The sequence below is a fragment of the Pelmatolapia mariae genome, linkage group LG12 (assembly GCF_036321145.2).
Source record: "Pelmatolapia mariae isolate MD_Pm_ZW linkage group LG12, Pm_UMD_F_2, whole genome shotgun sequence".
Taxonomy (NCBI): Eukaryota; Metazoa; Chordata; class Actinopteri; order Cichliformes; family Cichlidae; genus Pelmatolapia; species Pelmatolapia mariae.
The window spans coordinates 10,428,951-10,451,570 of record NC_086237.1 but is presented as its reverse complement, the minus strand read 5'-3'; the positions used below and the strand labels follow the sequence as shown (position 1 = coordinate 10,451,570).

General features: G+C 43.3%; 1 protein-coding gene across 2 annotated transcripts in view; it reads left to right on the top strand.

Annotated features, from left to right (window-relative positions):
• The first annotated feature begins 2,887 nt into the window (after nucleotides 1-2,887).
• The window catches only part of cux2b (cut-like homeobox 2b), a 97,379-nt gene continuing 77,646 nt past the window's right edge, over nucleotides 2,888-22,620 (top strand). Inside the window, exon 1 of one of the 2 annotated variants that reach the window (XM_063490793.2) lies at nucleotides 2,888-2,967. In XM_063490793.2, coding sequence (XP_063346863.1) covers nucleotides 2,905-2,967 — 63 coding nt within the window. In that variant the 5' untranslated portion in view covers nucleotides 2,888-2,904. Of the gene's footprint in view, nucleotides 2,968-3,248; nucleotides 3,734-22,620 lie in introns of those variants that run through there. The other variant, XM_063490792.1, reaches the window with a different exon arrangement.

Sequence of the window (22,620 nt, the reverse complement as noted above, 5' to 3'; positions counted from 1 at the left end):
CTGTGAGATTGAGCAATTTTTCAAAAGGCTGAATTTGGATTTAGGGACCTTGACAGACACAGTCTCAGCAACTGGAGCCACATTTAAGTCCAGCTGGGTCCCTGCAGAGCCTGGGCTCTCTCTATATGTTCCTGGTGAGCCAGAACAGTGTTCCTGGCCGGCTGGAAAATGTCTGCGATTGATACAATTTATTATATCTGCTGGCAGATAGAATTTCTCTAGCGTGAGCAGGTGATTGTGCACAGAGAAAACGTAAAAGATTCATCTAAGAATGTGTGTATGTACCATACAAACTTTATGTCCTTACTTAGTGAAGTGTGCTTGATCAGAGGTGGGCTTCATTCTCACTCCTGTTGGCTTGGGGTTCACAGGGAGGACACATTGGGGTGGTGTCCTTTCCCCTGAAATTTGGAGCATCGTACACTTATTTTCCTTACACTTTTTGATAAATTTTCATGCTCCAATTTGTGCATTTTCTGCATCAGTTTATTTATGTAAAGGAAAACACAATCATCAGGCTTCAACATATGCTGGGACCTCAGCGGCTCTCCGTCTTGCTTTCAAATAATCATTCTCAGCTTTTCTCATTTAGTGGTGTCCTTGCTAGGCGAGCACAAATCTAGACACGGTCTTCTGTGCTAGACATGGGAGTCAGGGTGTCTGATATCAGGCTACCTCTATGTCACTGATAAATTCATTCATTTTGATATATCAACCCCTAACCCCTCATTTTTAAGATCATGTACATATCAACTATGCCAATCAGGTTGAATGAAAACGATAAAGTCACACAGCAGCATTTTATAATAAAGAAAAACAAACAAACAACTTTTTGAGAAAATATATCAGATCTCTTGTTTTGCTCTGTCAGATAAATCTGTGGTTGCCTGTATCTAAGGTGTCACAGAAGATGCTGCAGAGCTGCTGACTGAGACCACAACACTGTGTGTCTTTAAATATGTGTGTTTGCATGCGGTGGTTATAACTGTGTTTGAAGAATTGCATTAACTTATAATTCATTCTTGTATTTTGGGGGTTAAAAAACAGACACTTTTTGGGAGGCATTCCTTTTCTGAGTGACGTTCCCGTGGTTCTCTTCCTCAGTAACTCCTCTGCTACTTTCAGGTTTTGTTTTTTGTTTTTTTATTGCGGTGGGGGTGAAATGACACAGATATTGAAATCTACACCTGTGCTCATTCCTTTGTTGAAGTGTGTGTCTCTGAGATTTATTTCTCTCCTCAAATGTAAATAAGAATAAATCATATATATATATATATATGCATTCTAAATATGTCAAAATGACAACAGAAGACGATTCAACATCATCAGGCTGGGACTGCTGCTGGTTCTAAATGTATTCATTACGTTTTTCATACATCCTAATGAGTTATAAGAATCACAGTGTTTTCTATAGCTCAACTGTGAATGCTGGTTTTCTGATAACTACCTTCCTTCTTACATATGAATCCATCACTTTAGCCTCACCCTAGAGCCAGAAATAAAATGCAATAAGCAAAACTTTTAATAATTTCCCTTCGCTCTCCCCCTTAGGTGTTTGTCTGTGGCAGAGAAATATGTCATCGTCCCTGGAGGTGCTTAGATTATGACTCGAGAGAATATAATTTTCTAACTGGGACTGATTTTTCATATAAGGGATATATCAGCGAGAAGCTACGTGGTGCAAACCATTTGGGTTTTACCTGTGCAAGGAATCACACAAAGCCCATCCGCACATAACCTTCCTTCTGACTCTGTGGTGTCAGCAGGGGGAGCACCTGACTCCAGTGTTGCAGCAGTACAGCAGCATCTCCAGACCAGAGGAATGAGTTATTTTAAGTAGACAAAGAGCACCCTCATGCTATAGTCAGCTAGACAGTCGATTTTGTGACAGTTTAACTCTTCCCAGCATTCTGCTGTTAGTAATAGGAAACGAGCCAATTTCCTAAAATCCATCTTTATGTTTTTATAGTCTTACAGTGAGCGCGTTTACATCCTAATTGCCTCCTCTTAATGTGAATGCACGATTAAACTCAATAGCCACCAAGTCACAGTGGCTCATTTCTATTCTATAGAAATTGATCCAGAAGAAAATCCAAATATGGTAAAATACTGTAAGTAGTACATCAAGTGGAATGTTTAATAACAAATGTGGGACTGAACTTTTGACAATAACACTGTCTGCCATCAGAAAGTGATTTAGGAAAATAGCGTAAAAACATAATTGAAATGTTCATCTTTGTGTACATTTTCCTTTAAATGTGGAGGAAGAGTTTCATAATGCGCAAGTTTGCTCTAATTTGCACGACAAGAAGGCGACATGCGGACTGATAAGTGGCATTCTAATAATAGTTGGACTACACGTATCGATAATGTAGCCCATTCTAATTTGCAACTCTGCCTCTAATTAGTCAGTCCCATGTGCTCGTGTAATAAACACGCTAAAAAAAAAGTAGGCTTGGCTAAATTCCCAGAACTCCACTAATCTGCACATCATCTCCTTTCCTTTTCCAGACACTATTGATCAAACTCGGGCTTTTTCGTCACTATTGATAACTTTGCCTAAGCGAAATCAAGTGCAATTGTCCAGTTAATGTCGGGGACAGAGGCACGGATACATTTTGCTCTTCTTTTTGTTCTTTCTTTCTTTCTTTCTTTTTTTTTTTTTAAGACGTGGGCACTTTTCCAGAAAAAAAGAACAACTCTACTTTTTTTTTTTTAATTCCTACTCCAACAAAAGACATGTTGGCAGACTTGTCAAACATACGTGCGGACTCTCGTGCTAAGTCTCTCCGTTACTTTTTTTAAAAAGTGGGACCGGTGATCGTAAACGTTGTTTAACGAGGGGGAATCCAGCCCACATATTTATTGCAGCCGCTGAAAAAAATCTCCTCAATATCCCCCAAGATGGCCGCCGATGTAGGATCGATGTTTCAATATTGGAAGAAATTTGATCTACGGCGGCTGCAGGTTAGTGCTATTCTCACCTTTCTCGCTTTATTTTTCAGCGGTATGCCTTGCTACTGTACTCCGGGGTGTGTTTGCTTGTTTTGGGCGGACGTGAAGCGAAAGGAAGCGCTGTTTGCATTGATAGTTATTAGAAATTGATCTCTCTCCTGCCTTTGTTCAGTTCAATCATTGATCAGCGGTGGAGCGACCGCGGAGCAGCACAGCCTTCTGTGCCACACCGATCTGGGATCAGCACCGCGGACAGCACTGATGTTTATGCATTAGCTTTTCTTCTTCTTCTTCTTCTTTTTTTTTACTCTTTATTGTCCGCGACGAGCACAGCCGTACTTACATGTACGGAAACTTTTAATGCGCCTCCGAATCGCTGTCCTTGGACGTAGGCTGTAACTTTTTCTCCCAGCTTAATGTTTTATGCGGTTTGTGTCGACGGTCGTTGCGTTGCTGCTGCACCTTTCAGCAGGCTACAGTGCATTTCTTTGAATTTTACATTTTCTGCTCCGAAGGATTTGCATGTCGGGAAGTTTTTAAGTGTGACGTGGAAAGTTAATTTAGTCGTTTTGCTCGAACATTTTTTTTATGATAAAATATTTAATGTGCGGACTAGTGTATTGACACAGTAGACTACTGTTAGGCTACATTCACACAGCGTTTATTCGCGGTTCACAGACGACCTTTTTCTTGTTCTTTTAATTTTTAAAACATTTTTTGGACTGTCATGTCGCTGGCACCAAAATGTTTGTGATTAATAGCGAGGAGAATGTGGCAGGTGAGCGGTTTGTTTGTATCACAGCCATAACATGTAGTCCCGTTAAATAGCATGTCAGCCTCCGTAGCCTTTGGCTACAGCTTGAGCCACTCAAACTCAAAGTTGGATTTATGAAGCACGGCGCTGACGGGCTCGTAGCTCGCTCCTGGTCCTGGAAGCAAACGTTGAAATAAGGTCGAGGAAAGCTAAACGCTGTTTTCAGTGTCCACTCCGCCCCCCACCCCTGCTCCTCTCTTCTCCCCCCTCTCTCTCTCCATCCTGAAGCCGCATAGGGCTGCTCGGCCGGGGGAAGCTGTGTAATTGTATTCCCCGCTAATGTTTGTAAATCAGCCTCGGCCGGCGCAAGGGCACCGTCTCTCTCGTTTGACTGATGTTCTGTAACATGAGAGATGACAGGGGCATGGCAGTCCGGCTCTGTCGGAAAAGCCTGCCGAGGAGCAGAAATCAGATCTTAGTGGCTCTCCGGTTGGTCGAGTGTTATTCCAGCTCCCGGCCGCTGGACACCTCTCACACATCCAGGCTGGGGATCCAGAGGGGCGAGGGAGCTATTGTTGTTGGCGGCTTCATGCAGCGTCCTCCCTGCTGGCTCTCACCATGTCACCACGGCACCAGATTTATGATAGACGTATACATGCAATATTTTTTTATTATTATTATTAAATGCGTCTCAGTAGGCGAGGAGCTAAATGTAAAGTGCCCCTTAAGGATGCCCTCTGTCAGGAGCACTAATGTGGCGGTATATAATAATAAAAGGTATCCCCCATTCGGTAACTGATGATAATAAGGCTTATAATAACCAGCTGTATAAGTTAAATTCATGGTACCTGTAGAAAAGTGTTAACTCATACTTGTTAAATGAGGCACCCTTTGCTATAAAGTAGTAAATCCCTTTCAGGACGTTTATTATCAGCTTATTAATAAATAACACCTCTAGTAGTGAATGCCTTGAAGGTAGATGGCATTTGAACTAGAAGTATGTGGTGCATATTATAAACAATAAGCCAATCAGGTGGAAACAGGTCAATGTGTGCAAAGGCAGAAATACAGGTGTGTTAGACTGCAACTAAGCTGAGATCCATATGTTGCTACCTGTCTTGTATTTTAGCACCTGTGATAGGTGCACATTCACTTTCACTCATTAGAGTGTTAAAACTCATTGCACGCATGCATGTGATGAAAGTTGTGGCCGTGTTGAAAATTAATCTTTTCTTCTTCTATTCGTTTTTTTTAACCCCGAAACCTTTATAATATTTTTCCACAAATTTGATCACATTATCCTGCAGAAAGCTGCTTCGGTAATGTAAAATCATTACAGCCGTTTCGCCATCTATTCCCATATAGAACCCGAGTTTTTGCTCTAGCAGAGTACAACTGCAAGCTATTTATTTGAACAGTTCACACTGGAACATTTATTTTCTCATTACAAGTTATTATATCAGTAAACCGAGTGTGCGTTTTTTTTTCAGTGTTTGTGCAGTGGATTTGTGCCTCTTGAGTTGCACAGGATGAATAATTCACCTGCAGGCTGATGAAAAGAGGGCAGGGAAAGTGCGAAGTGCTGAGGTGGAGTGACCTTGGTTCCTGCTGGCTGCAGGTCACCCGGCCGTTGCTGTGGTAATCATTCACACCAGCCAGATGGCATTTCCGTGGGCGAGCATGAAAAGGACGGGTCAGGGTCTGTCCTGCCAGGTCCTGCCAGGCTCAGAAGCAACTCTGGGCCAGTGTGGTACCTGAGGAGTAAGAGAGTGTTTTTGGATGGTCTGGCGATGAGAAGCTGCGGTGAAACCAGGTGGAAATGCAGCTTGATTACAGTCACGGTTTGTTTAGTTATCACACATAATGTTACCTTTAATTGCCCTTTGAGAAGTCGGAGAAAAGGCTATCGTCAAAGCCGACTTAAAAGGCCAATTAGATTTTCCTTCAGCAAACTTGGGCTCTGTGCCTTTACTACCAGTCACTGTAATCCCTCTGTTGATCTATTATTTTTTTTTTAGTAATGTCGCAACGCTGTGCTCATATGGTGAAATAATACTCTGCTTATTTGTTACCGTTTCTCAGCGTTGTTTCCAAACTCTCTTGCATGAATCGAAGAGGCAGCGGCGTTTTAGATCAGGAACAAAAGCTTGTGATTGTACTACATTTAGCATGACTCAGTTGCTCTGGTGTCAGCTCTAATCCACACACAGAGACAACAGTATTGCCAAACAGTGAAATTGCTTTGCAGCCTGTGAGCCTGGCTGCCTCCGCTGCCAGCCTGCTCTGTGTGCTGTTTGCCAGTAGCTCCTCCACACACACATGCACGCACGCACGCACGCACACACACACACACACACACACACACACACACACACACACACACACACACACACACACCCTGCAATCTCAAATTGGCTGTGAAAATCGGTCTCTGTCTCCCTTTCATTCATGCTTTCATATATTTGTTTGCAGATATTGTTAATGTCACATGCGTCACCATAATCTCATTGTAGTGGAGAGTAAGTCCAGAGCGCCTCAGATCTTGTGTTATTTATCATAATGGCTGTATCATTTTATTCACATACCGCGATTGATGTAAAAGGATTTGAAGCTGACCTCCACGGTGGCTGCTAAAAGTGCTCATTAGCTCATTTTTCAAGACTTGTCTTTCAAATCTTTGCAAGATTAAGTGCAAACGTAAAAGCCAGCTCACTTGTGCTCGCCTCTCATATAAACATTTCTTAACGCGGTTTTGTTATTCCCACTTCTGTGAATCGATGGGTGGGGCATGCCTGTCACGGTCCCCGGTATCCTTCAGCTTGCCCCTCTCTTCCTTTTGACAGTGACAACAAAGCAAATAAGAAAGAAGGGGAGCTTTTACACGACTATCTGGGGCAAATTGAGATGTGAAATCCAAGAGCCATAACCCCCGGTACATAAAACGGAGGGGAACATTAGAGAGCGAGAGGAGTGAAACAGACTTCAGCATTAAGCTATTTAACCTCTCTGTGTAGCATTAGTGGTAGAGACTTCAAAGCAGATGCTTCAGCGTTGGAAGCAGAATGACAAATGGGTTTAGAGACAGCTACGGTGAGCATTCTCACAGGAAGACTAGGCCTGTCATTAATGTCAGCTTAATCACTTTGACCTTCCTTCAAGTAGATTTCCATACCTATCCAATCATTTTGCCTTGCTTGGGCTCCTGTTTGCAGACTGTTTCTCTTTTTCTTGGTTGATAAGCCCTGGTGTGATGATGTTACTGTTTATGTAAACTTGAAATGTCCTGAAAGCTGTAAAATGGAAGGTTTGGATAATACCAGCTACAAACATAGTGCTGTTCTCAAATAGCTCCTCCATGGAAATAAAGTGTTGTTGATTGTGATGTCCTTCGCAGTCTTTATAGCTTTGAGGAGAAAAATGACATCTGCAATCTATCTCTACTATTCTATGCCTCATAGTTTATCTCCGTCTTTTGGAAATCGCACATTTCATCATCCGTACGAAAACGTTTAGTAGCAATGTGGTAACGAAGCCTCCAGCCACTACTGGCAGCACTGAGTGCGTCGCTGCTCACAGCACTTAAGCAAAAAAAGAGATACTATGAAATTAATGATTGTTGTAGTCTAAACCATTCCAGTACTGATGCTAGCATGCTGTATGTATGTTAGTAGCATCAGTTTTTTTTCAATATGTCCGAAAATATTTCATATGTGCTATTTATGCTCCATCCAGCCATCCATCCATCCATTCGCTTCCGCTTATCCTTTTTCAGGGTCATGGGGGGGCTGGAGCCCATCCCAGCTGTGTGTGTCTTAGGGCGAGAGGAGGGTGCACCCTGGACAGGTTGCCAGTGTGTTGCAGGGTTAACACATGGACACAGACAACCATTCACACTCACATTCACTTCTCCATTCACACCTATGGGCAGTTTAGAGTTTCCAATTATGCTACAGTCACTGGGAAAACAGTGGTTGGACACTGCAGCACAACCAGAATTATCGTGACCATAGCCAACGAACTTGTGATTTTTCTGTCTTTGAAATGCTTTGAAGATGGAAGTTTCCATCTTGGCGATTTTGGTCTGTCAGTCTATCAGTTTGCAATTGAATGGGGTAAAAAAAATTTCTGGTGCAGGTAGAGTCTCTCTCATGTCTTTTTTGCACTTTTAGTAGTATTATAGCAGGTGTCAACCAGTGTTAAGGTGTACTACTTCCATTATGATGGTTATTGTCAACATTGGTCCCAGTATGTCATATGTAATGCTTTTGTTTTTGCATTTTCCAGCGTGCAAGCCAGCGTGCCTTCCTGGCTATTCTGGCCATTCTGGCCCACAATCCTTTGTGGTGAATGTGACGAAGTCATATATCCCAGTTGTATGTTTGCAGTCCTGTGAAACTTTCAACATGGAATAACAATTAGCTGGCTCCATACTTCAAGTAGTCACAGAAATAGATGACTTAAAAGTTCTATGTTTAAATAAACAGGCTCTATAATGTCTGTGTACACAGAGCTGTTCACAACCATTTAGTAACCAAATTAGTTGTCAGTCATATATAGTTTTACTGTAAAAAAAGACACACATTTAATTTTTTCATTGTTTTAATCTGATTGGTATTTCTTGCTTTCTCTGGCCGGATATGTTATTCGTGGTAAAGACGTCCACATCCGTGTGTCTGTGGTCCTGTTTTTGGTGCCATACTTTGACCAGTTTTGGAGATAATTTGTCTGTTTCAGGCGTGTTTGCTGGGAGTCATTTGTAAAGGCAGCTGCAATACTGAAAGTAAAGAAGCATTTTAAATAATGGATCTGAGGTTACTCTGCTGGACGCTATTGTTAAATGACTTGTGCCAGACGTTTTTTTGCTTCAACCTTAGCTCGCTTAGAGGATTGTGACAAATTTTATGAGGCGCCGCGCTCAGCGACTGAAATGCTGTGTGATGCAGAACTGTAATATGGAGGTATGGTGGTCTAAGGTTGGGCTTAGAAAACACAACCTCTCCGTGAGTGATTTGTAATTTTTTTTAATGTATTTTTTATTGGAAGTATTTTCTACCAAAGAAAGGTTTGCTTTTATTCACTCAGGTTTTGAGTCTCTGATTCTTCCCTATCTCCAAGAATAGATACCACTAGAGGTAAGTGAGAAATCAGATGAGTGTGTGTGTGTTATGTGAGTAGACCCTTTTCAGTCACAGCAACAGAAATTGACATACCTCACACATGATTTCATAGCACTGATCCCAAATTACTGTGGCTAATGACTACTAAGATTATTTTCCATTTACCTGTGTTGTAATTTGTTACCTTCTTGAAGTTATGAATATTAGCTGTTTTCTCTCGTGTGGTATTGTGGGTAAAAACATAAAAAACCCCACAGTACTTCCAATGTTTCAACAAGAATGCCCCCTTGGTAGTTGACAGTGCTTCATAGCAAGAGACGCCAGATTTTTCATAGCAGTGTGTTCTTCATACTGCCGCCCCTAGGCTGGAGCAATTGTTTTGCAGGAGTAAATAACCAGCTTTAACAAAACTTCAGGGACACATTAGTGTGCTGGAGGATGGCTCCATGGCGGTAGGGCAGCCTCTTCTTCGCTCGCAGTGAGGCAGGCGGAAGCATCGGGAGGAGAGAGAGCTAATGGCTCATCGGCATTGGTATAAAGCTGTGTCCTCTCCCTGCTGACAGCCAGTCCCCTGCCCAGTAAGTCCATATTGAGCTGCGTTTCTCCACCGCGGCCTTGGCTTTATTTGTTTTGACTGTCTGACGCCACTGCAGACGTATTGAGCAGCAGTCCTTTCTTGTTCATTTTACCAGGCTTACAATGAATCCTGCTGCCCTCTCTCTCTCTCGCTCGCTCTCTCTGTGTCTCCATCTCTCTAAATAACGTGCCTCAGCTGTATTTGGGAGGGTTTCACTTGCTGTAGTTTATTCCCCTATTGTCCATTTTGTCCTTCATGAAGGAAGAAAAAACACATTTTTGTTTTGTTGTGTTTTGTTTTTTAACCCTCCAAATGTGCAGCTGCCAGGTTTTCTGTGTTCTGATGCTGGTTGTCTGGTAACGTGGGTTCGCGTGGTGTGAAGGGTGCCCCTGAGCTCGGCGCGCACTCATGAGATCAATGCTTCACTAACCTTCTCCAGGTTGTCTTCGGGGATCTCAGCTACTCTCATTATGTGCCAGTGCTCAGGGTGTGTTTACCAGACTGGAGGAATACTAGTCTTATGCATGCCACCGATTTGTAAGGCCCATTTGTCCTCATTTAAGTGGGAAGAGAGAAGAACCACGAAAGACAGTCTTTTGAGTATTAAAGCAGCGTTTGTTATTACTAAGCAGATGTGCTCTTATTTATCAAAATAACACAAAGGTGTGTTATAGCAAAAGCAGATGGATCGGGCTTGTTGTGTTAGCCAGTCTCGTCTTTGTGCAGCTGCTACCCCCACACAGTTAATTACTCCCTTATTCATCTCCAACAATGGGAGGGGATGGAATAAATCTGAGCCGCGCACTCTGCCCGCTTCTTCCACCAGGAAGGTGCAGACCGGGACCCTAAAGCGAGCGAGCGGCTTCAAGAGGTACAGTTTATCATTTTTAATGGAGAGGAACAGGAAGTGGAGACGTGAAGCTGGGCTCTTGATTTATACGTCGCCTCAGTCGGGGGAGAGAAAAGAGCAGGTCTGCCTCCCTGTCCACACCTCTGGTTTGCTCCCACTAGAGTCATACCCCTGTGGTGTTCTCTGCTCCTCTTCAGCGCCGCCAAAATACACTTGCACTTTGTCCAAGCCACTCTGGAGAAATGGGTAAACAGTGGGAGAATTTGCTTCACCTAACCATAAGATTGTTGGGAAAGGAGATTGCCCTTCTTTTCTTTTTTTTAATCATCAGTTATTAATATCGGCAATTATACAGGTTAATAAATGCATTTTTTTTTCTGGCGTGTGGGAGCTACCCAGAAATCACTTTTCATCTTTCCGCTGCTTCCTGCCTCTCACTTTCTCGAGCTTTGTTGTTCCCTGAAAAGCCCAGTGATGTCATGCTTCCATTGTCACCTGTTCATTTACTTTCGTGGAGGAGAGCATCGGGGTATTGATTAGGGTTTGCAACTGTGTTAGCAGCTCTGCCGGTGTGTAATATAGGCCTTGAGGCTATTCTGTCTTTCCCTTCAGTCTCACGAGTGCTTTCCAGACCTTGTAATCTTAATTAAATATGCAACTTTTGATCGCAACAGGGTCACTATTTTTGAATTTAAATGTGGTCACCCCCCCTACACGCACACACACCTCCTTGTCTGAGAATAAAGGCAGACATTTTGAATATTAATGACAAAAAATAGAGGAAAGAACAAAGAACTGAATTGAGACTCACTTTTTTCAATTTCCCTTGTTAGCCTCCTGCTGCATTCCCCCTATAGTTTTTCCGATTTTTTTTTCCAGATGAATTTTATGATATTTTCCTCCTACCCCTCACTCCCCCCACACTCTATCGTTCTCCCTCTTTCTCGCTCTCTCACTTCTCGGCAGTTTTCCCCAGACAGGTTCCACAGTGTTTTAGAGGGGATGGATTTAATTGCTCTGTGGGGATTGGTTGGCTGTGCCGGGCTCGGCTGTTTAATTAGTGTACCCTGCCGGAATTGGTTTAATGCTTCATGATCTTGAAATTGTCTGATTGTTCAGCCCTCTGGGGACTCTCACTGCCTACGTAGGCCAGCAGGTTTAGCTAAACATTGCTCCAGGCTTTTGCTGTATGCGGCAGGAGGAACAGTATGCCTGAGGAACTGGAATGTGGCTAAGGTGGTGGTGGAGGAGTGGGGGGGACAAATCAGAGGACATGTATGTGAAGTGGACAGTCTTCTCATTCTCCTTCACTGCAGGAGGTCTGCACAGACCTCACAGGAATTTATATCTTTACATTACTTTCATCTCCGCTTGACACTGTATGGAAATCATCCAATTGACTATTAATGCAGTACCAATATTTAGACTGCAATTCAGGCTTTCTGTATGATAAGCATATGATTTTTAGCTCTGGCCAAGCAAAATAATTGCTTTGCTCCTCTGTTTGCGCTCACAGTTTCTTGAAGAAGCTTTTTTTTCTGCATGCTTTGGCAAGATTGTTTTAATGCAAGCCATTCTCTGCTGCGACAAGTCCATCAGGATCATCTCACATGGGTCTCTGAATTATGTGCTTGGTCACCTTGAGTGAGGGGAGATGGTGGGAAATTACATTTGTGCAAATGGGCGCGGGGTGTGTCTGTGTCCCCTCGGTAGCCTTCTGCAGGATGCCCTTGGTTTGGCGCAATCATGGCAGCGATGTTGACCTCAACAGTAATAACGCTTGGTATCCTGAATAAGGGAAGAGCTTCTGTTGTGTGGCCATACAGTCAGGTACATATAGTACCCACTGAAGGCTAAACTCATTGCGCTTCATCAGACTGATCGAGCCCACTCGCTCAAAGAACTCAACCTTGAAGTGCATAAATCTCTAGTGGATGATAATAAGAATACCTTCCTCTGCCTCTCTGCCTGGACTTCATAATGTGTTTGTCCTCACAGTGAATGATGACTGAGTGCAAAAATGATTACTGTTTGTCTGAGAGCTTCCTCTATTAGGAATCTCCAGGTAGACGCCACACGGATCATATACTCGGCAGTTGTTGACTGGATCCTCCACGCTGCACCCAGGGGGTAATATCTTTCATTGGTCCTGCGTTTATTTTTTTGTTTACATCTTCCGAGGCACCGAGCGGATGCATACGATCACCACGGTGATGGAGCACATGGCAGCTGAGCTGCTCCCAAATGAGTCGCACCCTGAGCGTCATCCCCTTTGCTCTCTGGGGGAGATGCCCTGATTACAGAGTGACTTTGTGTTAGAGTTGAGGGGCCTCTCCAGCTGTTGGCATTGTTTGTGCAATGATGATAAGGGTTAGCAAGTAATCAGAGTTGGGTTGTGCCGACAGTTCTTTAATCTCTCTGTTATGAACGTTGTTCAGCTACGTCTGTACATTTTATCCATTTGTGATAAATGCTACTCTTCATGCTTCCTTTTCATTTAGCATTAAATAACAGGAGGACTACCGGAACATAACATGAAGCCGAGTCATATCAGCGGGATTGGAGATATTCATTGTTCTCTGTTATTTTTAAAGGGACACCCTCAAGTCAATTGCGGATCATGGCCAAAGTCAACAACGCCGCTCCTTCATAAATAAGCCTCAAGACTTAATATTGCAGGGCTGGTTCTCCTTCAAAGATAAAAATATTATTGCATCCCACCCCCATTCCCCGCTGCCTTTTGGGCAGGGTGTGAGTCCAGCGTCCGTCTAGACGTGCGGCATCATTAACCTGCCGCGACCTCGGCCTCTGATGAATTCACTCTCACATCCCCTGAAGCCTAGCGTTAGCAGCCCTTCTCGCATCCACTGGGAACTGGGGCTTTTCCGGGCTGGCCATTAGAGCCACTAGCCTCTACTGGCAGGCATTAATAGGCCAAGTGGCCGGAGCTTCTCTCAGACTGCTGAATAATTCAGACCGTCTGGTCCCTGTCTGGTCCCGGGGCGCAGGGGGAGGTGATGTGGGGATCAGGGTGCACAGGGCTGCGTGGAGGTGCAGGGGTTAATAACAGGTCTCCCTCCCTGTGTCAGCAGCTGCTCAATCCCCCCCCTCTGCAACCCCCTCAACAAAAGCACCTAACCCCACCCCACGTATGAAGGAAACCTATTCAGTTGATTAGATTTTTCAAAATGGATCAATTTTTAATCAGTGGAGCATCTGACTATGGTCAATAGCATTGTCGCTGGGAAGACAGTTGTTGGACAGCCGTCTTTATTTACAGGAATGTTTGTTTTTTACACTATGCAGATGGGAAGGCAGGAAATGGCTTAGGCAGATCATTGCACCACTGCAGTCCTGGGCCTGTCCAGACAGAGGCCTGTAACAACAGCAACAACAACACCATCAAGGCCACAGCAAATCCAGTGCTCTCTGATCAGACTCTTTGGAAGATCACATCGAATATGAATTCACATCAGAGCAGAAAGGTGGATTAGTCTAGTATCTTTTCCTGTGTGAAACATGGGTCTGTCCAAAGAGACATCTCTTACACATTTACATCTGCCTAAGTAGTGAGTAGGAGTGAAGAGCCAACAAACTAGCTGTAATACTGCCATCAAAATTTCATTGGGCTGTGGGGAGACCCTAACATGTTAAATAATGAGGAGCCCATAAACTTAATGTTCAGAACCTCTCTGCAACTGCTGACGATGTCTAGTTATGACTCGATATGTAGGCAGAATTATGGGGAGATCATCCTTCTTCAGAGTGCACCTCATTTTTGCACATCTGGTCTTTAAACACCCGACTCCCAATATTATTTGTGTGATCGCTTCAAAGACGTGTATGTTGAGAATGAAAATGTTTAGAGTGGGCTGCAGCATTACCAGCCTTTTTTTAAATTATTAACATTTGAAATATAAATGCTGTATTCTTGAAACTTTAATATGTAGCGTGGCATTTATGAGAGGAAGTTGACACAGCCTTGCTCGGTAACGCACTCTAAATAACCGAGTGTACTGGAAACAAGAAGTTAACAAACATGTCAAAATCAAAAGCAAGTATATAAAAAAAGTTTAAAATATATTGAAAGATATACATTTGCTCACACGGCATTCTTTTCAAACCACAAAATGTTTCTGTAAGCAAAGTGGGATGGTGCAATATCTTATCGAATCAATAGTGTTCTCTGCTGACTGGATTAAATCAGTTAATCAAAGTTTAAATAATTATAAGCATAGTATGATTTTGTATGTACAGCCGTGCGCAAGTTCTAGACTAATTCATGGTCACAGAAGCTAAAGACTGAGCGGGTGATGTGGAGTAGAAGGACAAAAGAAGACAGAAGGTAGTGATGGGAGAGGGAGGAAAACGCAAAACAAAGACGAAAGTTCTAGCTACAAGGATAAAAAGACAATAGACTAAAATCAGAGGGAACATATTCTCTTCACAGTTCTAAACACTGACTGTAGGTAGAGTAAGCAGTGGAGTGGGTGGCTGGACAAAAGCAGTAAGATTCCTAGGACGTAGCTCGGCAAGCAGTGACTAAATTCCATTTACAAAGGCTGACATTGAGGTTTGTCAGGTTGTTTTTTTTCTAGAGAAGAACTGCATTGTGCATATATACAAACAGATATAAATGCTATTTACAGATTATTGACAGACACAGAAGGTGAAATATTTTTCTGCTTTTACATGATAACATGGCACTGTGCCACGTGCACAGTAGTTTCACAACATACTGGCATCACTGCATGTCGAATCGGTGGTATTATGAGATACTGACATAACGTGGCATACGCTGGCATGATATTATCCTCTAATTTGTATCACAGTGTAATGACATGGGCATCATTGCAGTGACCCTTTGGCGTAATGATATCACACTCAGATAATGACTTACCGCTGTACTGACATAATGACATTTTGGCTTATTTACATATTTGTATATTGAGCATATCGTGACATAATGACATTTTGACATATTGACCATATCATGATGTAATGATGTTGCTGTCATTGCACTGGCCTCCATAGGGATCTGGGTCCCACTGCTTTGCTGGCATATTGACTGTGATATATGACATAAGGACACACCGAATGACAAATTGGCATATTGACTTATTCAAAATATTGGCAAATGGCACTGGCATGACTTGGTGACATGCCTGCCTTATTACCAAGATGGTGTTAGTGTGGCTTGTTGGCATCATGGCAATGCAACACTGGCACATAGTTGTATAAGTACACACTGACATACGGTTGCTTAAAACCAGTGCGATGATGCTTCCTTGCGTCGTAATATTTGTGCACCACCATGCAGCCCTGAATTGCCAGGCTGTTCCTTAATGTCAGCGTAGAAATGTTTCTGACTTTATATATTTTTAATGGAGAGCACAACCAAGAGTAACCTGACGTTTCTGCATTACCCTGCCCTGGATATAATCAACTTGGGTTACAGTTACTTGTTACAGCTTTATTTTTGCTTTATATTTTTGATGCTCCAGTTTCCATCCGATGGATGAAACACTCGGGATAACAAGAGTCTTAATCAGATGGTGTAACTAGTGAGAAAGGCTCTTGCAGAGCTTAGACTTGACATAAAACCCCCTGTCCTCCATCTAATCTACCCTCTTAAACATCAAACTTATGCAAAAAGAAGCAATGCTCTCTGTAAGAAGTACTTATTTTTTGCTCACTAATGAAAATGTTTTGAATCTCTTTGGTGCGCCGCCAATGGCGTTGTTTTCCTTCTTTGCTCTCTGATTATAGAACTGTATAAACTGGGCGAGATTTTGAATTCTTAGTTGATTGCATGCCTGTAGCCATGCACTTTCTCTGCTTTCCTCTCTAGACCTATTTCTACTGATAGCCTTTTTTTCCCTGGTACAGAGAGATGTAGTGCACTTTATATGCAGTTATGCTGAATAGGTGCTGATGTATGTTGAAAACAGTTTTGCAGGTGCCTTGTCAAAATGTGCAGTGGATAGGCAGTAACACAATTCTGTTTAATATGCTATCAATCACCCGGTAGATTCCCATTTGTACATACAGCATTATGAGTCTGCCTCTCCCCAGACTGTCATGACATTGCTGGTGTTTAGCTGCTCTCATGTCCTCTAACAGTCTGTCCCTATTGTCTGTTTGTCTGTTTAATATGCGAAGGTGGTCATTCAGGGAGTCATTTTGGAACAGTGTAAACGAAATCGGCAACAATGATTAGCTGGCGCTGCAGAGGAAGTGTCCGTCTTTGTGCGAGTGCATTTTGAGACCATCAGGCCTCCCTCAGGTCATCTCGCTGCTGCTCTCTCAGCCTCGTGGAAGACACTCTAAGAAAAAACCCAAACAGCTCTAGAGTAAATACACTGTAAATGGAGTTACTTAATGGGAGATTTTGCATGCTTAATTGCAAGTATGGATTGAAGGTCCATTAAAAGACATCAGTGTCAGACATCGGAGTCCAGCATACAGTTTGAATATACTTGAGATGGATTGATCCATTGACTTCCTTTTCTATCTGAGAGGAGTAATTACAGGCAAAGAGTACTTAATATTTTTCAATACTTTTCTGAATTTGAAAAACAAGAAATAAACCTTTGTTATTGTCCAGGCAGTCCAGTTTCTGATGCGGGAACTTTATTTTTTTTGTTTTGTTTGTTTGTTCAGTGTATGCAAGCATGCTTCAGGGTGGCACCGTAGAAGTCCAGAGGGAAATATCAGGCTTATTTATTGGAGCCTTTTTAGCCCCAGCTCAATAGCAGCAGTCTGATGGCTGGGGTACAGAGGGACTATCTGGCAGAGGAGGAGGTGGGGGAGGAGCCGGGCTTGGCGTCAGCCCCACTGACAAGCTCTTATTTACCGTTCAGATCTATGACTCATTTTATGTACCTAATCGTAAAGCACAGAGATTTATTGGTGGTAACGGGACAGTGGGGGAACACCCCAGGAGACTGCCAGATTCAGCCCCACACTACCTGCTACCCTGGCTTCAGGTTTAGTCTACCTGGCCCAACATCTTCTGGGAAAAGGAAGATGAGGAAGTCCATAATTCTGTCAGGTATGGACAGCTGATAGCACATCTAATAAAAAAGAGGGTCATAAAAATTGGATGCCTAATGGATGACTCTGTGAGGATTAATAACAGCTTATTGGTCAGGTGCAGTGACCTCTTGCAGAGCTAACAATGCATTGGCCAACTGGGCTATCGCTGCAAGCAGCACAGCAGTAGATGACCCGGCCAATAAACAGTAAGGAAGATTATGAGAATTATATTACTCATACTATTTCTGATACCTGCTGTATTCCCTTATGTTTTTTTCCTGGTTTGTGAAGTGCATTTGAATTTTGTTGGTTTATAAATAATGCATTAACTTCTGGGAGGAAAAAACCCCCTAAAGGTTGACATCCTCACTTACCATCATATTTTCTCATGTCTGCCACTCCAGAAATGGCAAACGGGGAGGCGGGGGGGCAAAAACAAGAAGGTATTGTAATACTGCCTTTGTTCTGACAGGAGCGCTCTTAGAGCCTATTTTATATTCCTGCTGAAAATTAAAATTAAACTTTCATTGTTGTGCATGCTGTTTAATCCAATAACGATCTGATGTAACAAACTGCCGTAATATCTCTCAGCATACTTAATCGGAGCGGACTTAGCCCTGTCACTTTATATTAACCTCTGCTGCAACAAGAGAAGGGCTTCACTAATCTGCCATTGTTGGGTTTGGCAGTGTGTAGCTGGTGCAAAACAGATTTGGCAGTCAGCGCAAAAAGTAAAGGCTTTATAATGACAGTGGGGCCTCTCTGCTATTTGGGCTAATAATGTCAAAATCTAATAATGCTGTGGCCCTTGGAATTAGATGGGAGGTGAAATGGGTGGGAATGGAGGTAATGTGGAAAAGGATTTCGGTGGGGATCGGGTTTGGCCTCCCCACCGCATCTCGTTATGTCGTTCGCTTTTAAAATGGCAAATTAGGAAGCAATTTAATCCCTAATGACCTTTTAAATTCTCCCAGTGTGGGTCTGCGCATGTGTTTGTCTTGTTGTCGATTAAAAATGTATGGTTGTAAGGAGGACGGCTGAAAGAGCCTACTGTCCTGACACATGACAACATAGTTGGATGCAATTGTGTTAACAGGATATTAGATTCGCCAGGAAGCATCCGAGCAAAGGGACCTCAAGAGTCTCGGCTAACGCGGTGATCTCACAGTGCTCAGCAAGGCGGCATCTGCAGCGTCATCAAAGCGCTCGACTCCTGTGTTTCCCCCCTGAACGCAGCCTTGTAACCAAAAACAAAAAGCTGATTGGATGCTCTCCCAGCCTCCCCTCATCCCCTCTGCTTTGGATGAGGTCTCAGCCCGGGAGATAAAATAGCAGTTATTTCTCATGTGCTATGCCATTTTGTCAGTTTGACTGTTCCACTTATTCAGTGTTTTTTGACTTGCTGAGCTTGAGGGGATGCGAGTGCCATTTCGCAGCTAGATCTGAGTTGTGTTGATTGAATTAGACAAAGTCGGAAGATAATTAAGAACCGCAAGGCACTGCAAAACTGTCTGCTTCCAAACTGGTGAAAATGAGACGCTGCCACATCAATGAGCTAGCTGGCTCTGCTTGATGTCAGTGGTGGGTTATATCAGTTGACACCCTTACCTCCTAGTGCTGGAGCCAGTTTCCCTCCTTTTCCCTTTAATGTTTCTCCAAATATGATTAATCACAAGCCGTTAAAACCGTTGCTTCTGACAGCGCACCACGTTTGCACAGCTTTGTTTGTTTCTTTCACGCTAGTAATATGATCCTCAGCTGCCAAGTGTGGTTTTATGGCATAAACACAACCCCAAAGAGGTGTGTCTGGGAGTCAAATGGGAACAGCAGCAACATCTCTTAGACTTAACTCACTTAGTCACATTAAGTGTTTGCAGTTGTGTTTGAGAATTTTATGGAACTTTTGGACATTGATCTCTTGATATCTCGCAATAATCAGATTAAATAATTGTACTGGCAGCTAGATTGCTAGCTTGTATTTTACATGGCACCTACTGTAATCTTAATAAAGTGTTTTTACTACTAAAACATGAAGGTACCGTAAAGTATATTATAGTCATATTTATCTATATTTACAATTTGGCACCGATGTCTCTTGTCTACTTTGAACTATAACAACATAGCAGCTTTTGTTTTGTTTCCACAAGACACTCCTTACACTCCAAGGTTATGGGAACTCTGCCGAATGCCACATTTTACCAAATGCAGCCGTGACTAACGTCTAGTCTAAACTTAAAGTAAACTTTAACAGTATTTTTGGTTATGCAAAAAAACTCCCACAAACAAATAAGCCAAAACGATCAATGATTTGAATGTAGACATGGACATTATGGCATCATTAAAAGAAGTATTGTAGTTTATTGTAAAAGCACTGCATGTACAAAATGCCATGTAGTTCTACAGTAGTTTGTTACAGTTCACTGGTCCATCTGCACGGTGAACTCCACTCTTGACTAAAAAGCAAATCTGTATTTTTTGACAGATGTAACTTTTTCACAAAGTCATTTAAGAAATGGGGAGCGGAGGGGTCAAACAGCTGGATCTGTCTGGTAATGTGCTGGCAGCTCATGTGCAGTCAGGCACCTCTCAGCCTTTCTCTTTCAGTTTCAGCCGTTGTATTTTTCACCCCGTTTTTATGGATGCCGGCTGAGTCGTGCTTCTCTTTCATTTCCATTGGCGGATAGGTAATGTAGCTGTGAGGTTAATGTTGAGAATCATATAGCTCAGGCACAATAAAACTGACACCGCGAGACCCTAAAGAAGTATGTTTATAGTAGCGCGCAGAGTCTGCTTTTGTTTGTGTGAGGCTGAATGCGGAGAAGGATCGGGATTGTTCCGAGGCCTCCCCAAAGGGTCTGGACTGCATGCGAGGAGGGTGGGAGCGCAGTGGAACACGGGGTGTCAAAGGCTAATTTTCAAAGCCCCTCACGGGCGCTCATCTCTCACTGTGAAGTGGCAAGCGTGGCAAGTGGCTTGCATGTTGTCATGGATACTAAAGCATGGGACCCCAGAGATGGGGAGCGGGGGACGAATGGCTGCCCTGTCTATAGGATTCCTGTCAACTCTGGCCTGATAGATGGCATTGACGGATCATTTTTCATACTGTAATTGTTCTTAGCAAACACAGAATACCCTCTAGTATAAACAGTGGTGTGCCGGCGGGCTAATAAAGTGGGAAAATGGAAAGGGATTCACTGATCCACAGCCTCTTTCACTTTAAGAGACAATGCCTCTGTTGTCCAGGCGAGGCTTTCTGATTAGAGCTGTGAAGGCTGAGGAAAAAGCCCGGCCGAGAGAATAAAACAAGGCAATCATAAAGCAAACGGCAGTCACTTCTCTGTATCGATGTGGCTAGGCGGGGGTGAAGTCTGTGAGAAGTGTTGACAGCTGAAGGAACAACAGGAGTAGGTCTAGGAGTGATTCGTTTTCTCCCCCCTCTCTATTTGGCCAGTGAAACGGTGAGGGAGAATGCTTGTCCAAGATAACAAATACAGCACAAGTGCAGATGCATAGCAGGGACTGGGAGCTCTATCTGCCAAGCTCTGAGATAGCCAAGCGCCTGAGCTGGGTGCAAATGACTCTGGGTACAAAGGTACTATTTGTTCACCCTTGTTTTTGTATGGGCCCCGTGTCTCTGCTATTACTATTGGGATTGACCCAGTGCCATCTTGGAATGCTCTGCCTGTGCACAGGGCTGCCGAGGTATGTAAGGGACATGACCTGGGACTTATGATGTCAACTGGAATCAGCGGAGCTCCGATCCAGCTTTCATTAGTTGTGATTCTTTAAGAAATCCTTTCAGAGGTGCAGATTAATGGTGATGGCGGAGAGCCAGGGCACCAGCTGGACACAATACTTTGGAATTCTCACCAGAGCAGAGGGTGTAATGTATCCATCATATCCTGGGTGATTAAAATTTTAGCAAATTACATCAAACTTTTGAGATGCCCACACTTTTGCTCACTCATTTGCTCTCTTCATAGCTATTGAGGGAGCCCGTTTCTCTCTCGCCGCCGCTTCATAGTCCAGCTGTAAGCATTTTTGTTTTTGTTGGGGTTTTTTTTAATGCAGGAGGAGGTCGGTAGGTGGATGATTCGTTGACTAATGTGTGTGTTGGAGGGGAACCTGCAGATGTTGTGTGGCGAGGCGAGCAGTCCTGGCACTCCTCGTGGAGCACCTCGCCCTTCTGACTGCACTGTGACACACCGTGACGCCCGAAACACTTTAGGCTGACCCGGCCGCTCACCTCCTGCCTGATGGACAGATTAAAGGACCATTAAACATAATTACTGTTTCAGTTGGAGAGGCCAACTCATCCTGTCAGAAATGGTTACAAATTGCTTTACCTCTGCTCCCCCCCGCACGGCTCTTAAATTCTGAATTTCATTACATTTGTCTACTTTCTTGCCATCAACAAGTTCGGGCTTTGAAAGCAGAAATGGGTTTAGCGAGGAGAATTGAAAAGGCAAATGGTGATTAATGGAAGGGTTTGAGAAATGTATTTTTGGAGCTTGCTTTGTAAAGGTTTTTCAGCTTCTGTGGCTCTAAGCCAATCAAAGCGAGCGTGATGGCTGTGGAGAGGAGTGTGACAGGTAGTTGATGTGATCTGGAGTGGAGCGGTGTGAGTGTGTGGTCTGCTGCGCTGTCTGTCTGATTATGTAAAATGTGGTGAGGTGGTGTAACGTTGGCTGGCTGTTGCAGTGGTTTTTGCCAGCTTCACAAGGCCTGTTGCCAGTTTTACATGAGAATGTGCAGCAGTGCCTCGTAATGCTCTCTCTGCTCTCGGTATCCATAAGAAAACCCACACTGCCGCCCTAGGGAAATTGGTCGATACCATCATCCCAGCTGGAGGCCCAGGCGGCAGACAGAGTTTCCCCATTTTTTTCTTTCTTTTTTTTTTTTTTAAAAACATCAACACTGATGTTTACTATGAGATCTTCCTCTACTGTAACCTGCCCCTCTTGCGCCCCTTCTCTTCCTCATTTAGCTGATTATTACACCCATGGTGAGAACAAACAGTTTCCTTACTTAATAATTCACATCACTTTCATCTGATACTCAGTTACCATGGGCAATTTAGTAGTTGAATAATTTTGTGAAAAATTCATTTATTATCGCTGTGCGTTATGAATCTGCAGAGACGGAGAGTGGAGTAGTGGAGGATTTTAAATTGCGTCTGTGGAGCGAGAGATCCGAGGGTAGGTAATGTGTTCTAATGTTCTCAGCCATATGCATTGTTTTCAGGGCTCATCGGTTTTACATCGATTCCCACTGAAGTGTTTAATTGCATCATGAATATGATCTAATTCTGTCCTTTTCACTGAAACTG